Raw genomic sequence first — 14112 nt, 5'->3', positions numbered from 1 at the left:
GCAGGAGTAAGCCACTATATGTGGCTTAAAAAAAATAAACAAACAAACAATAAAAAACGGTCCCATTCCTATTATAAAACCCTTACATATAAATGAAAATTAAATGTGATCTATCATGTGATTCATTCAGCATTAGGTTTCTCAAGATTACAAGTGACTATTAAATGAAAAGTGTTTATTTGTAGTTTTGTTCAGATGTCCCAAATTCAGATCTTTAAATACATTTTCTGTTTTTCCAGTAATACTTTGTGAGTAAAACAACATCTCATATGTAGTACTGGTATTTATAATATAAAATGACAAATTAATCTTTAAGACATGTGCATGATTACATCTTGACCTTCATACAGTTCTGGAACTTTGAGAGTTGCTAAATACCTATTATTGATGTTATACAGAGGGTTGGGGTCAGTTTTTAAAAAAAAGATTTGAGGATTTTTGTGATTATAGATTCCGATTCTTTGTTTGACTTTGAGCTTGCCTGTAAGATATAAAGGCTTGTGACTGAAATACCTAGATAAACAAGCCCACATTAATACTGTAGCCTTGTTTTTCCCATAGTCACTCTCTGCTTTCTGTGTGCTTACGCAAGAGCGCTTCCAATTGTGCCCTATGTGGAACTCCTTTATTGACTGATCGATTGATTGTGCATTGATGTGAGAGTGCCGGATCCCTTGGAACTGGAGTTACAGGCAGTTGTGAGCCTCCATGTGGGTGCTTGGAATTGAACCTGGGTCCTCTGGAAGAGTACCCAGTGCTCTTCCTTGCTGATCTCTCTAGCCCAGAACTCTTCTTTACAATAAGAATCCTGTTCTGATTGGTTGGTACACATTTTCCTCACCCACCTCCTGGCTCTTCTTTTTGTTGCTGTTCCATAGCCAGAAGAAATTCAACAGCAGATTGTTCGAGAGACATTCCATCTGGTCCTCAAGCGAGATGACAACATCTGTAACTTCTTAGAAGGTGGAAGGTAAACCATCAGCTTCAGGTGGCCATCCTCCTACTCCCCCAACTCCACTTTGGGTGGCCGTCGTTGCTTTTCATTGCTTCTAGTCCATGCAGGCGTCAGTGGCTACCTGATGCAGCATAACCTATTTTTTTGTTTGGTGGGGGTTGAGGGGGGGTCCAACACAACTAGGTTTCTCTGTATAGCCCAGACTGGCCCTGAACTCAGACCCAGATAACCTCTTCACAGCTGCTCAGGAAGACACTTGATTCTCTGGGAATCACTTGTACTGAGTTTCAGTCATCACTGAATTTTTTTCTCTCTCTCTTAAAGATTTATTTATTTTAGTTATATAAATACACTGTTGCTATCTTCAGACACACCAGAAGAGAGCATTAGATCCAATTATAGCATGTGGTTGCTGGGAATTGAACTCAGAACCTCTGTAAGAGCAATCAATGCTCTTAACCACTGAGCCATCTCTCCAACTCCTTTTTTTCTCATTTTATATAATTTATTTAGTTTTATTTTATGTGCATTGGTGTTTTACCTGCATGTATGTCTGTATGAGGATGTCAGATCCTCTGGAATTGGAGTTACAGACAGCTGTGAGCTGCCATGTGGGTGCTGGGAATTGAACACAAGTCCTCTGGAAGAGCAGACAGTGCTCTTAACCACTGAGCCATCTCTGCAGCCCCTGGTCATCACTCTGATCACTGGCAGGATAGACAAGAGAAAGGTAAAGATGGAGTCAAGGGGCCTCAAGTTCCCTTCCACACTCAGTTGCCATTCATGTGGAAATGCCTGGTCGTCTTCATTAGGACTATTCCCGTTCTTTGGTGCAGGGTTTCTTTGATAAGTGTACTTAAGATTTGGGTTTTTAACTGCTACTACCATCTTCTACAGTTTGATTGGTGGTTCTGACTACAAACTGATTTACCGGCACTATGCTACCCTCTACTTCGTGTTTTGTGTGGATTCATCAGAGAGTGAACTTGGGATCTTGGACCTCATCCAGGTATGTGTAGTCATAGACTAATGGCAACAACTTTCTGAGATTGCATGGGGATGGGAGGCTTTCAGTAACCATCCTCTGGGTCTGTTTTCAGTCTCATTGATGTTCATAAGAGTTACCAGGGTTTGGAGAGATGGCTCAGCGGTTAAGAACACTGGCTGCTCTTCTAGAGGGCCTGAGTTCAATTCACAGCAACCTCATGGTGGTTCACAATCATCTATAGTGAGATCTAGTGTCTTTTTCTGGTCTTCAGGCATGCATACATGCAGGCAGAATGCTGTATACATAATAAATAAAACTTAAAAAAAAAAAAACTTTACAAAAAAGAATTGGCAGATATCCACCAGGTGGCGCTCTGGGAAAGGGCTTGAGAGCCTTCCAGGGCTTAGCTTTTGAATAGGGGTTTCTCCCCAACCCTCACACTACCCTTGGTTATTAATGTTTTGATCTTTTTTTCAGCTCTGAAACCAAATTTTATTTAAGTATTTATACTTCCTGTGTGCAAGACACATGTACTTGTGTTTGTGCAGATACTGTGGAGGCCAGTGGTTTACATTCGGTGCCTTCCTCAGTTGCTCTCCACCTATTGTCTGAGATATGAGCCTTTCACTGGACCTGGAGCCGCTGATTCTGCTGAGACAGACTTGCCAGCAGATCCTGGGCATCATCCAGTCTTTGCCTCATCAATGCCAGGACTTGCTGCACAGGCTTTTGTTTGGGTTCTGAGAGCGGAAGCTCATGTTCTCATGTTTGTGCAGCAAGTGCTTTACAGTCTTAAGTATTTTATCTTTACTTGCAGTGGTGTCCTAAAGCCAGGGCATGGAGCATACATAGTGCCTTCTTCCCCAGTTTACTTTCATAACCAGTTTCAAGAGCTGGGGTCCTCTTAAGGAAGAGTCTAAAGGTGCATGAGAAAACAAAGTCCTCAGGAGGCTAAGGCAGGGGCATTATAGGGAGCATGGTAACCAAGGTGAGGGGAGTCCTGGGTGCCTTTTGTGAGTTCTTGGTCTTAAAGATGAAAGACTAAGAACAGATGTCTGCTGGAATTTGAAAGAAAAAACAGCAGAACTGACATGCTGGAAATGTCAGAAACTGCTAGATGGGGGAATGGAGAAGAAATCAGAAAACCAGGCACCAGCTCTTCTGCATAGGAGGGTGAACAGCCGGAGACCCCATCTCAGACAAGATAGTGAGGCCAGCACCTGAGGTTACCCTCCAACCTCTGCATGAAAGTCATGCTTTCTGAGTTTGAAGTCAAGAAAGCACTGAACTTCCTATTTGTACAAAAATGGCTAGGAATTTTATAGTTAAAATATTAAATGGTAACTAAGGATAGTATTTAAAAATTCACCTATTATGGATTACTTGATATTGAGTCTGATAAAATTACAAAATTGGCTCGGCTGTGGTAGTGCAGGCCTGTAATCCCAGCACCCTGGGAAGCAGAGGGAGGAGGGCCATCGCCGAGTTTAGGGCCCCACCTGGTCTGCAGGTGAACTCAGGCTAGCCAGTAGACCAGTGAGGGTCCAGTGAGATCCAACAAAAAAAACAACAAAAAAATGTTGCAAAATCATAACAGAAAAACATAAAGCAATGCTTGCAGTAAATACAGCTTTGCCTTTTTGGGAGGCAAGGCAGAGACAACCGCAGCCTCAAGGATGGACTCGGAGTAGATTTGAAAGCAGGTGTGGTTCCTTCAGGGAGCCTTGGAGCCCAGGGAAGGGAGACCAGGGAAAGTAAAGTAGTGTGTATGGTGTGTGTGACAGCACAGCACAGGCCAGGAAGAGAGAATCGCTAACAACTCAGTCCCACCAACTCAAATACTGCGTTTATTTTTAAAAATCATTTTATTATAAATGTCTGCACTTAATTACAGTGTGAGTGCTATGGTGTAGGTTCAGAGGTCTGTCTTTATCCATTAAACCCGGGATGGGTACAGCATCATCACATGGATTCTGTGTCCACTGGCCTTTGCAGGAAGGTTGCTTCGGAATTTGGCACGAACCATACCACTGTTTCCATGGGCCCTAGTTACTTTTCCCAGATCACTCTGGTTTTGTTTGTTTGCCTCCAGGAGTCACTGGGTTGTTTTTTTTTTTTTTTTTTTTGTATGTTTGTTTTGTTTTGTTTTGTTTTTGCTTTGTACACATAAGCATATCTCGGGCATAAACACCTTCAATTTTAAGAAGAGCCGTGTGCTCCCCTTGGTTCCAGAGACCTCGCTTGTAGCCAGCAAAAATGGCCTTGCACCACAGCCTTCCGGACATACTTGTGTTTTTTAGAAGTTCTGTACCCAGCAGGCCCCAGAAATCTGCCCCCAAAGTTCAGCAGCAGAAACCCCCCCTCCAGACGTCTGTCTTATTAGGATTTCTATGGCTGTGATAAAACAATATGACCAAAAGCAGCTTGTGGAGGAAATGGTTTACTTCAGCTTACACTTCCACATCCCATCCACCACTGAGGGAAGTCAGGGGAGAAACCAGGAGGCAGGAGCGGACACAGAGACCATGGAGGACTGCTGGTTATGCCTTGCTCTCTATGGCCTGCCTTTTTATGTCATTCAAGATCAGAAGCCCAGGAGTGGTACCGCCCACAGCGAGCGAGGTGGGCCTTCCCACATAATCTTCAGTCAAGAAAATGCCCACAGGCCAGTGTGGTGACTAGCTAGTATCAAGTTGACAAAAGACTAGGCAGCACACGTCAGAAATGCCTTGTTGGAGTCAGTTCTCTCCCTCCACTGTGTGAGTCCTGGAGGTGAAACTCACGTTGTCAGGCCTTACCACAGGGCCATCCTGCTGGTCCTGTGCTGGTTCTGTACTATTACAGTATTTGAATTCCTGAGTTTTGTGACAAATTCCGATACAGAGGAAGAAAAATCTGTCTGTGCTGTCTCCATTTTCTCAGTGTTCTCCAATATTTTCCAGAAAAAGGTTGAGTTGTGAAGTGAAGAAATTTCCAATTTAGTAAAATTTTCCAGTACTAATGAACTTGAGTTGTCAGGTTATAAGGATTCATGATGAAGCAGTATTGTGGTGATTGAAAACCATCTCATATTTAGCTGCTATTCTGTTTATTTTTGTTTCTTTAAGAAAGGGCTTTTCTGTATAGCTCTGGCTGTCCTAGAACTTGTGTTGTAGATCAGGCTGGCCTCAAACTTAGAGATCAGCCTGACTGCCTCCCAAGTGCTGGGATTCAAGGTGTGTGCCACCAAGGCCTTGCTTTAACTGCTATTCTTAAACAAACAAACAAAAATTATATTACTTAAAAACACAAAGAGTTATAAATAGTGCCACTATGAAATGTCTTTCTGTAAGGTATACACTCAAGGAGTACAGTTGCTAGGTCCTAGAGTATTAATACTTAATGGCCAGCCATTTTCCAGTGTTTGGTTTCCAGTAGAAGCCATGTACTAGTTATCAGTCCCAGGTCAGGATGTCAGACACTTTTGTCCATAGCATCTTGATATCATCAAGGAAAACAGTAGTTGAGCTGTGGATGGAATAACAGTTTGCTAACTAACAGAGAAAGAAATTGGTACCAGGATGTGAGGTATTGCTGTGGCAGACCCAGCAATGTGTTTTTGGGAAGACTGTGGTGGCATTTGAGATTTGGGCTGGAAAAGCAATTGAGTGCTCAGAGCTCAAGCTTGTTCTATGGGAGCTAGGAAGATAGACTGTTGGAAGGTGTGGATAATAGAGGCCTAGCTTGTGAAATGTCAGAGGAAGGAACGACTATCAGGGCCATTTATATGCTATTTTAAATTAAGTATCTGTTTTTGATCAGCTGAGGATGAAGAACCAGCCATGATTATTTTTTTTTAAGATTTACTTATTATGTATAAGTACACTGTTGCTGTCTTCAGACACACCAGAAGAGGGCAACAGATCTCATTACAGATGGTTGTGCGCCATCGTGTTGTTGCTGGAATTTGAACTCAGGACCTCTGGAAAAGCAGTCAGTATTCTTAACCACTGAGCCATCTCTCCAGCCCCCTCAGCCATGATTATTAAGAGACCAGCACCACTGACGTGAAACATTGTGGTACTTTTTTGAAATAAGAGGAATGTAACTTATTTTTTTATTTTACTGGAGCCCACAGTTAAGAGATGGCATTTTAGAGAGGCTTTGGATATTTTAGAGAAACTTTGAAGAAAACTGAATGTTTTTAAAGAATTTTAAAGTGTTTTAAACACTTTTAAAGTGTTTGAGTTTTTAAGACTGGGACTTTTAAAAGTTAAAGTGTTGGAGAAATGGCTCAGAAAGAGGGAGCCACAATTGAGAAGATGTTCCATCAGATTAGCCTCTGTGTCAGAAGGACTAGGGTGTGTGCTAGGCTTGTCCCTTTACACTCACACGTGACATCTGTAAAACAGTTCTTTTATCTATTTCTCCTTACTCCTTAGGTTTTCGTGGAGACTCTGGATAAGTGTTTTGAAAATGTCTGTGAGTTGGACTTGATCTTCCATATGGATAAGGTATGTACTCTCTCAGAACAGGGCTCCTGGAAACTATGAGTTAGGACATCTCCAGCCACCATGCGCCATCCTGTTCTTTCACTTGCTCTTTTGTTCCGGCCTAGTTCTAGAGTCTGTTTTAATTAATTAGTCAATTACTTTTGCAGTACTGGGGGTTGAGTCCAGGGCCTCCCACATGCCAACCAGCTACTCTACCACTGATCCATACATCAAGTCTGAACCTGTTATATTTAGTGAGTTTAATGGTCTGAGAGGCAGTGGGATGGCTCAGTGGGAAAGGGTAGATGCTTGCCAAGCTTTGATGTCCTGAGTTCTCCCCGCAGAGCCCATATGGTAAAAGGGGAAAACTGACTACCACAGTTGTCCTCTTATCTCCACACATGCTCCATGATGGCATGTGTGTGTCCCACGCCAGAAAAAGCAACTAGGCAGTCGTGTTTTTATCCGTCTGTTTCTTTGTTTGTTGGTTGATTTTGTTTGTTTGTTTGTTTGTTTTTGAGACAGAGTTTCTCTGTATAGCCTTGGAACTCATGCTATAATCCTGGCTGGTCTTGAGCTCAGAGAACCACCTGCCTCTGCTTGGATTAAAGCTGTGCACCACCACATAATAAACATGTTTTTAAAAAGTTAGATGTTAAATAGTTTTGAGATGTTAAGTAGTTTTGAGATGTTAAATAGTTTTTTTTTATGACAATGTATATGTTTTTGCTGTTGCTTTTTGTTTTCAGATTTTTTTTTTTATTGTATGTCTGTGAATGCTCTCTTTATATGCACACCAGAAGAGGGCATCAGATCCCATTACAGGTGGTTGTGAGCCACCATGTAGTTGCTGGGAATTGAACTCAGGACCACTGGAAGAGCAGCCAGTGCTCTTATGAGAAATCTCTCCAGCCTATGTATGAATGCTTTGTTTGCATGTATATTTATGCAGCAAGTGTATACCTGATACCCCAGAGACAAGAATATGTCATTGGATCTGCTGGGACTGTAGTTACAGAGATTGTAAGCTGCTGTGTGGGTGCTGGAAATTGAACCCAGACCCTTTAAAAGAGTAGCCAGTGCTCTTAACTGCTGAGCCATCCCTCCAGCTCTGGTGTACTTTGGTTTTTGTTGTTTGTGCTAAAATCTATTCGTTGTTTTAGCACACAGAGATTATCACTGGATCTGCTCTTCCTGGTTACTAGTTCTTTCTTAGTGAGTAAGTGGCTACATATCCAAAACTGAAATTTTTGTGTTGGTTATGGAATGAATTTCCTAGACACAGGCTGGTAATGGTGAAGCTTTGGAATGCTGTAAACTCAGGAACTTTGATCTAAAAAGATTTGTATCTTAGGGAGCTATAAGACTTGGTAGTTAGGAGTGCATGTTGCATTCAGGCATGGTGGTACACGCCTTTACTCTCAGGGTTTAGGAGGCAGAAGCATGTGGATTTCTGTGAGTTTGAGGCCAGCCAGGTTTGCAGAGTTAACTTCTAGGATATCCAAGGCAGTTACACAGAAAAAATCCTATCTCGAAAAAACAAAACAAAACAACAACAAAAAGGAGTGCATACTGCTCTTGCGGAAGATCCAGGCTTGGTTCCCAGTACCTATGTGGGAGTTCAGATCCAGTTGTCTGTAACTCCAGTCAGGAGATCTAATGCCCTCTTCTGGCCTCTGCAGATACTAGACATGCATGTGGAACACATACATACAGGCCAAAAACAAAAAAACAAACAAACAAGACTCATGCACATAAAATAAAAAATCTTAAAAAACAGAATCATGTATCTCTGTTGAGGAGCAGTGTAGTGACTAATGCATCTGTAATACCATTTGAGAGGAGATACCAGAAAAGGAAAGCACACTCAGAATGAAAATGGGACAAGTAATGTTCTCAGTTGTTTTGTTAGCATAACTGTGATGAGGCCTGAACCCTCATGTGCAGAGTAACAGGAGACAACTCACAGGGATAGGAATGTTCTTTTGCTCAGCTGGCACATGTGGTCCTCGGTGCTATTTTCTGGTACATCAGCCAGCGACCTTCCAATGACCCATGGCTTTTGGAGGAGTTGTGTGTGTATTATTTTTAATATTCATTTATGTATTATTAATTTAATTTATGCACTGGGTATTTTGCCTATTTGTTTGTTTGTTAACTATGGGTGTGTTGTGCCCATAGAGCTCAGAAGAGAGTGTAGGGTCTTTTGGAACTGGAGTTACAGGATGGTTGTGTGAGCTGGAAATCAAACCTGGATCCTTTGGAAGAGCAGCCAGTGTTCTTAACCACTGGGCCATCTTCAGCCCCAAACTGCATAATTTTTATTAGTTCATTATTGACAGCAAGAGTTTCTACACTCATTGCTGCTAGCATTACTATACCTTCTTTTCTCTTTCTTCTCTGTTTGTACCAGGGTTTAAGTAGGAGAATTGCATGAGAGGCAAGAGGTTGACATGATTAAGCAGTCCTAGTCAAGGTCTAGTCTGGTTGATCTTGTCCCCGTTATGGTTCTGTGGTCCAAAGAAGTCCTAAGTGCTTTAAAGGAGCAATCTGGTTCCTCTAAGATGACCCCAGTCAGTGTGTTGTTTGGATGTCAGACAGGAGTGCTGTTTTCCTTGGCCTGTCTCTGACTGTCACAGCCTGGTGCAGGAGTATCATGGCACCTATATTCTTCCTTCCAGATGACTTGAGACCGACAGCTTCACAAGGCTCAGGGCTCAGTGGTGCTTTTATGGTGTCATCCTCCCTTGTCATCTGAAATATCCTTAGACTTAAGACATCTCTTAGCCCTTCTCTTTGCATGCATCAGTAGTTGTTCACTAGTTGTTAAGGATACTGCTGTCTTGTGATTTATACCAAAGGGAGAATACTTCTCCTGCATACTATTTGGGGTACAAAAGGTTAACATTGAAAATATGAAATGGAGTTGTCTTTATAGGCCTTACTATTGTTGCTTTTAAAGGGATGGGGTTTTGATGTTGTTGTTTGTTTTTGTTCTTTGAGACTGCATATCACTTTGTAGCCACAGCTTGTATGTAGAGGTCAGAGGACAAACTCATGAGAATTGTTCAGTTCTCTCTACCATGTGGGGCCTAGCTTATTAGGCTTGGCAGCAAGTGCCTCTGCCTACTGAGCTATCTTGACACCTTGGTCATTTGTTTTTTAAGTTGTAAAAAACTAGGTGCTATTAATTATGTGCTAGAGTTGGTTCCTTTGCAGGTGCTAGTGGTTTGTTTGCAAATACGGGCATGACATTTCAGTGTCTCAGCATAGATTAAAAGATTGGTCTTTTCGGAGAAAGGAATTTCCTACTTGACAAAAAAGAAGACACAGCTTTCTCATCTTCTGTAGTCCCTGTTGTATTAGGAGCAGTCTGCAAAGACCACCTGCTCAGTACGTGATCCCTTGAGAGCCTGTGGGATGGAACCTAGAAGAGCCAGTTGAGTTGGTCTTGGGAAAGACTTAAGTGTGGAAAGGAGAGTCTCTGGTTCAAGCTGTGTCACCCAGGCAGTGTAAAGTGTACTTCTAAGGCAGCTTTTGAATCACAGTGGACTGGAGAGGTGGCTCAGAGGTTAAGAGTACTGTCTGCTCTTCCAAGAGGACCCTGGTTCAATTCCCAGCACCCACATGGCATCTCACAACAGTATGTAATTCCAGTACAGAGATCTGATACCCTCAAACAGATATGCAAGCAAATCACTAATGCACTTAAACTTTTTTAAAAAAGAAAGAAATATTGCAAAAAGAAAAGAGAGAACTTTTTGTAGGTAGCACCACTGTGCCTGGCTCTTCATACAAGATCACCCTACTTCCCCACCCTTCCAACACGTCTTTTCAGGCAAAACTCCAAATAAACAAAAACCCCATATACTTAAAATCCGTAAAACCACCAAATCACACATAACATAAAAACAAAAAACCAATAATGCTAAAAATGCCCAAATAAAGCATACAAGACAGAAAAAAGTTCCAAAAATACCATTGAGTTCATTTTCTGTTGGCCATCTCCTGCTGGGTCTGAGACCTTTTCTTAGGTGTGATTTGTATAAATTTAAAATTTTTAACTTGAATTGCATCACATTCATTAACTATTTGAAGGTGGTTTACCTTTTTCTAATGTAAACTGTACCTGAAAGGAAAAGATGACAGGGCACCAATGTAAGGAATAGTCACTGAAAGGAAAAGTCACGGGGCATAAATGTTGTAAAAAGATGACTTCCTGGGTTTCAGCACCAATGTTAGGGGAAGGATGAAGAGAGTGGGAGGCATATGGCTGATGGAGGTGCAGCAAGGCCTGGGGGCAAGAGAGATGCCTCTGGGGGGGCCCATGTTGAGAATCCCTTCTCCCTGAGGGACCAGCCACACGATGGTATAGTACAGAATAGAGTTTATTCAGGTCATGGGGGAAGTTAAGAGGGTGGTAGAGGCAGGGAGAATGAGAGAGAGAGAGAGAGAGAGAGAGAGAGAGAGAGAGAGAGAGAGAGAGAGAGAGAGAGAGAGAGAGGAATAGAGGAGTAGAGGCCAGCCATGAGCACATGGAGAGAAAGTGGGGAAGGGAAGGGGAAGAGGAGGGGTAGGGGTGGGAGAGCAAGGCTCCAAGAGGCCAAGAGGCCTAGAGAGGCAAGAGAGCCAGGAGGCAAGAGAGAGAGGAGGGGTCAAGTAGCCCCTTTTATAGTGTCAGGTCGTTAGGGCGGAGCATACCTGGCTACTGCCGGGTAACTAAGTGTCACGCGCCTCACATCTCACCGGTTGAAACAGGCGTGCAACAACACAAGATTCTTCTGCGGACAACCTTTATTGTACAGCACTCTGAGCAGGGGACTTCCTGAGCAGGAAACTTCTCTCTGAGCAGGGGACTCCCTACCGGGGTCTTCTGTATAGGCGACCTCTCACGTGCGATCTCCCCTCATGGGATCTCCCCTCACCGGGTCTTCCTCATGCGATCTCTCTTACCGGGTCTCTCTCCACGTGGGATCTCTCTGTCATCTCTCTTACCGAGTCTCTCTCCACGTGGGATCTCCCGCAATCTCCCTTACCGGGTCTCTCTCCACGTGGGATCTCTCTGCCATCTCTCCTACCGGGTCTCTCTCTCACACGCGGTCTCCCCTGTGCAAGAGAAATGCACTGCTTATATATGCCTAAGAGACTTGTGTTGCTACCTGATTGGTGCATCCTCCAGTAGCTCATTCACGTGCCCCGAGATTGGGCTATGACTTATGTGGTAGCCAAGCAACACGAGGGGAAAGGTTTTTGTAGGCTGAACAATGGGCGGGAAGCTGGCGCCATCTATTGGGGTTTACAGAATCCCAGCATTCCCCTGTTTTGGTTTAATTAAAAAAGAAAAATTAGAGGTGATGGTGGACCAGGAATAGGGTTGTTGTGATCTCTTGACTGCTTCATGCTTGTTTGGGGTGACGTTTCTAGAGAGTCCAGAAAAGTAGGGGTAGGGATGTTTGTCCAGTCTTAGAGTTGGCTGTTCCCTTGTTGTCCAGGGTCTGTGGGATCATCTGATGATAGGTCAGAAGGAGCAGGTCCAGTAGAAGCCGCTGTGTCTGCAAAAGAATGCTGAAGCATCTGTAGGTTGCTTCTCTGGAGCTGTCTGTTCTAGATGTAATGAGCTCCTCTTGGACTTGACAAGATGCTAGAACACACATATGTATACATTATAGGTAGAGATTAAGTACATTTGGTTTGGAAGAAAGAAAAAAAATTTTTCAGGAGCAGTCCTAGTACTGCCATTCCTCCCCTTTTCTTATCGTAAAGAGGAGAAAAAAGGGAGGGGGAGGCCAATGGTGAAAGGGGAATAGGGGCGGTGAGAGTCTCATTGGCTACTAACTGCTGTCTTGGGGTGTCGTAGGGGGTGCAGCTGGCTTTCACTATCGGGATCCACCTGGCAAACATTCACATCAGGCTCCTCTATGGACAGTGGCTGGTAATTCTGTAACAGGAACTGATTAATAGTTTGGTTAGAAATTTTTGTATCTATCATTGAAGGAATGTAGAAACAGGATTGATAAGGTTTGGAGCAAATTTTTACAGGATATGTCCTGGATGTCTTAAAACAGTTTGTCATTCTATGAAGAGGGATAGAGGAAAGGTGTGGAGTCATGGCAACTGACTAAGAGTGAGGTAAGGTTATTAGGCAACATCACTTGGGAGGCTGTAAGTGGCAAATGTGAGTTTGTTCTAGGGGGCAAGCATAGCCAGCAGTCTTTAAAAAAATTTTTTTTGAGTGTTGATAGTATTTACTGGAGACCCGGGTTGGTTTTTATAGTAGAACATACCAACAACTTCTGTCTCCTACCTGGGATCCCATGGATCTTGTATGTGGAAGAAGAGCTGTAGGCGTCTCCAGAATCACCTTTTAAAAGGGTCCTGGTAGGGTCTAGTAATTGGATGACAGCAGAAGAATGTTTAGCAACAGACTCGGGGGTCTACCTGAGAAGCTGGTAAAGGAAACATGTTTGTGTTAGTAGGTTGGCTAGAAGAAGGAGCAGAGCGGTTGCTGGCGAGCTTGGGTTCAGAAGAATTGGTGGGGGAGCAAAGAAAATAGAGGCTCCCAACTGAACTAAAAGATCTTTTTCCTAATAAGGGGACAGGACATGTTGGCACTACCAAAAAGGAATGACTGAGAGATACACCCCTAAAAATGTAAGTAAGTGGTGGGATCTGGTGAAGAAGGCAAAGTTGTCCAATAGGAAAATGGGAGGGAGAAGTGAGTCCCCAAAACTCCGTCAGGACCGAGTAAGTGGCCCCAGTGTCCAAGAGGAAGGAGATGGGCTGCTCACATACCATGATAGCTTCCTATGGCTCCCTGTTCGTGATGGCAGTGGTCAGGTCAAGGGAGCCTGGGCTCTTCAGTTGTCCATAGCTAAGCCTAGAAGGCTGGAGGGTTATTTGGGCATGATGTCCCTCTGTCCTTCGTGACACAGGGCAATCGACAGCCCAGTGTTCCTCTGGATTGTACTTAGGACATGGCCCCTTTGGCTTGTGAGGGCTGGAGCAAGCTTTCATCCAAGGACCTGTTGACTACATCTGTCACAGGGGCCCGGTGGTGTAGCAGTGGCTGGGGCTGGTCGGGAAGCCTTTGCCAGCATATGGTATTTGTTTGTGAGCCTTTTTACCTTTCCCATGGTACACTTTAAAGGCCAGCACCAAGACTTCTGCCTGTGGAGTTAGGGGCCCCATCTCTAGCTTTTAAGCTAGTCTCTTATGTCAGGGTAGCTCTGGATAAAGAAATGGGTCATTAGAAGTTGTTTACCCTCCGGTTTTTAGGGTCTAAGTTAGTGTCTATCTGTTTGATGGATCTCGTCTGCATGCATTTATTCTGCTCCCAAACTCGCTGGCTTTCCTCGGGAAGTAAATTATTAGTGAGGCTCATAGTAAAGCATGGAACATCAGACTATAAGATTGCAGCACAGAAGAGGATGAGAGAGGAAGGGAAGGGGCATCGGCAATGGTGCTTGAGGCCAGATGGCGTGTCCACGTCCACATGTGAGTCTGGCTGTGGAGGGGAGGGATTTGAAAAGCTTAGAGTAGTATGAATAGAAGCTGAGGCGGAGAGAGGATGGCTCATTGGCTGGATCGAGAATTGTAGTGTCATCTGCTGTTTGCCTTATTGTTGAAAGGAGGTGGGTGGGGTTACAAGAAGAACACAGAGAAGGGTTAGAGTGGAGGTAGATTAATGCCTGTACACA

At 43.6% G+C, this 14112-nt stretch overlaps 1 protein-coding gene and 1 pseudogene across 2 annotated transcripts in view; one reads left to right on the top strand and one right to left on the bottom strand.

Moving 5' to 3' along the window:
- LOC308418997 (AP-3 complex subunit sigma-2) overlaps positions 1-14112 on the top strand; it is a 44005-nt gene that overhangs the window by 3448 nt on the left and 26445 nt on the right. Inside the window, exons 2-4 of the mRNA XM_080914513.1 lie at positions 879-970; positions 1853-1964; positions 6365-6436. Of these exons, the coding sequence (XP_080770639.1) occupies positions 879-970; positions 1853-1964; positions 6365-6436 (276 nt within the window). The remainder of the gene's footprint in view (positions 1-878; positions 971-1852; positions 1965-6364; positions 6437-14112) is intronic.
- LOC308418328 (large ribosomal subunit protein eL33-like) lies at positions 3880-4228 on the bottom strand (annotated as a pseudogene). The gene has a single exon. The product of its transcript is annotated as a large ribosomal subunit protein eL33-like (transcript).

Source organism: Micromys minutus (genome assembly GCF_963924665.1).
Source record: "Micromys minutus genome assembly, chromosome: 3".
In the NCBI taxonomy this organism is placed as follows: domain Eukaryota; kingdom Metazoa; phylum Chordata; class Mammalia; order Rodentia; family Muridae; genus Micromys; species Micromys minutus.
Note: the sequence above shows the minus strand (reverse complement) of the source record. Positions and strands in the feature narration are given on the sequence as shown.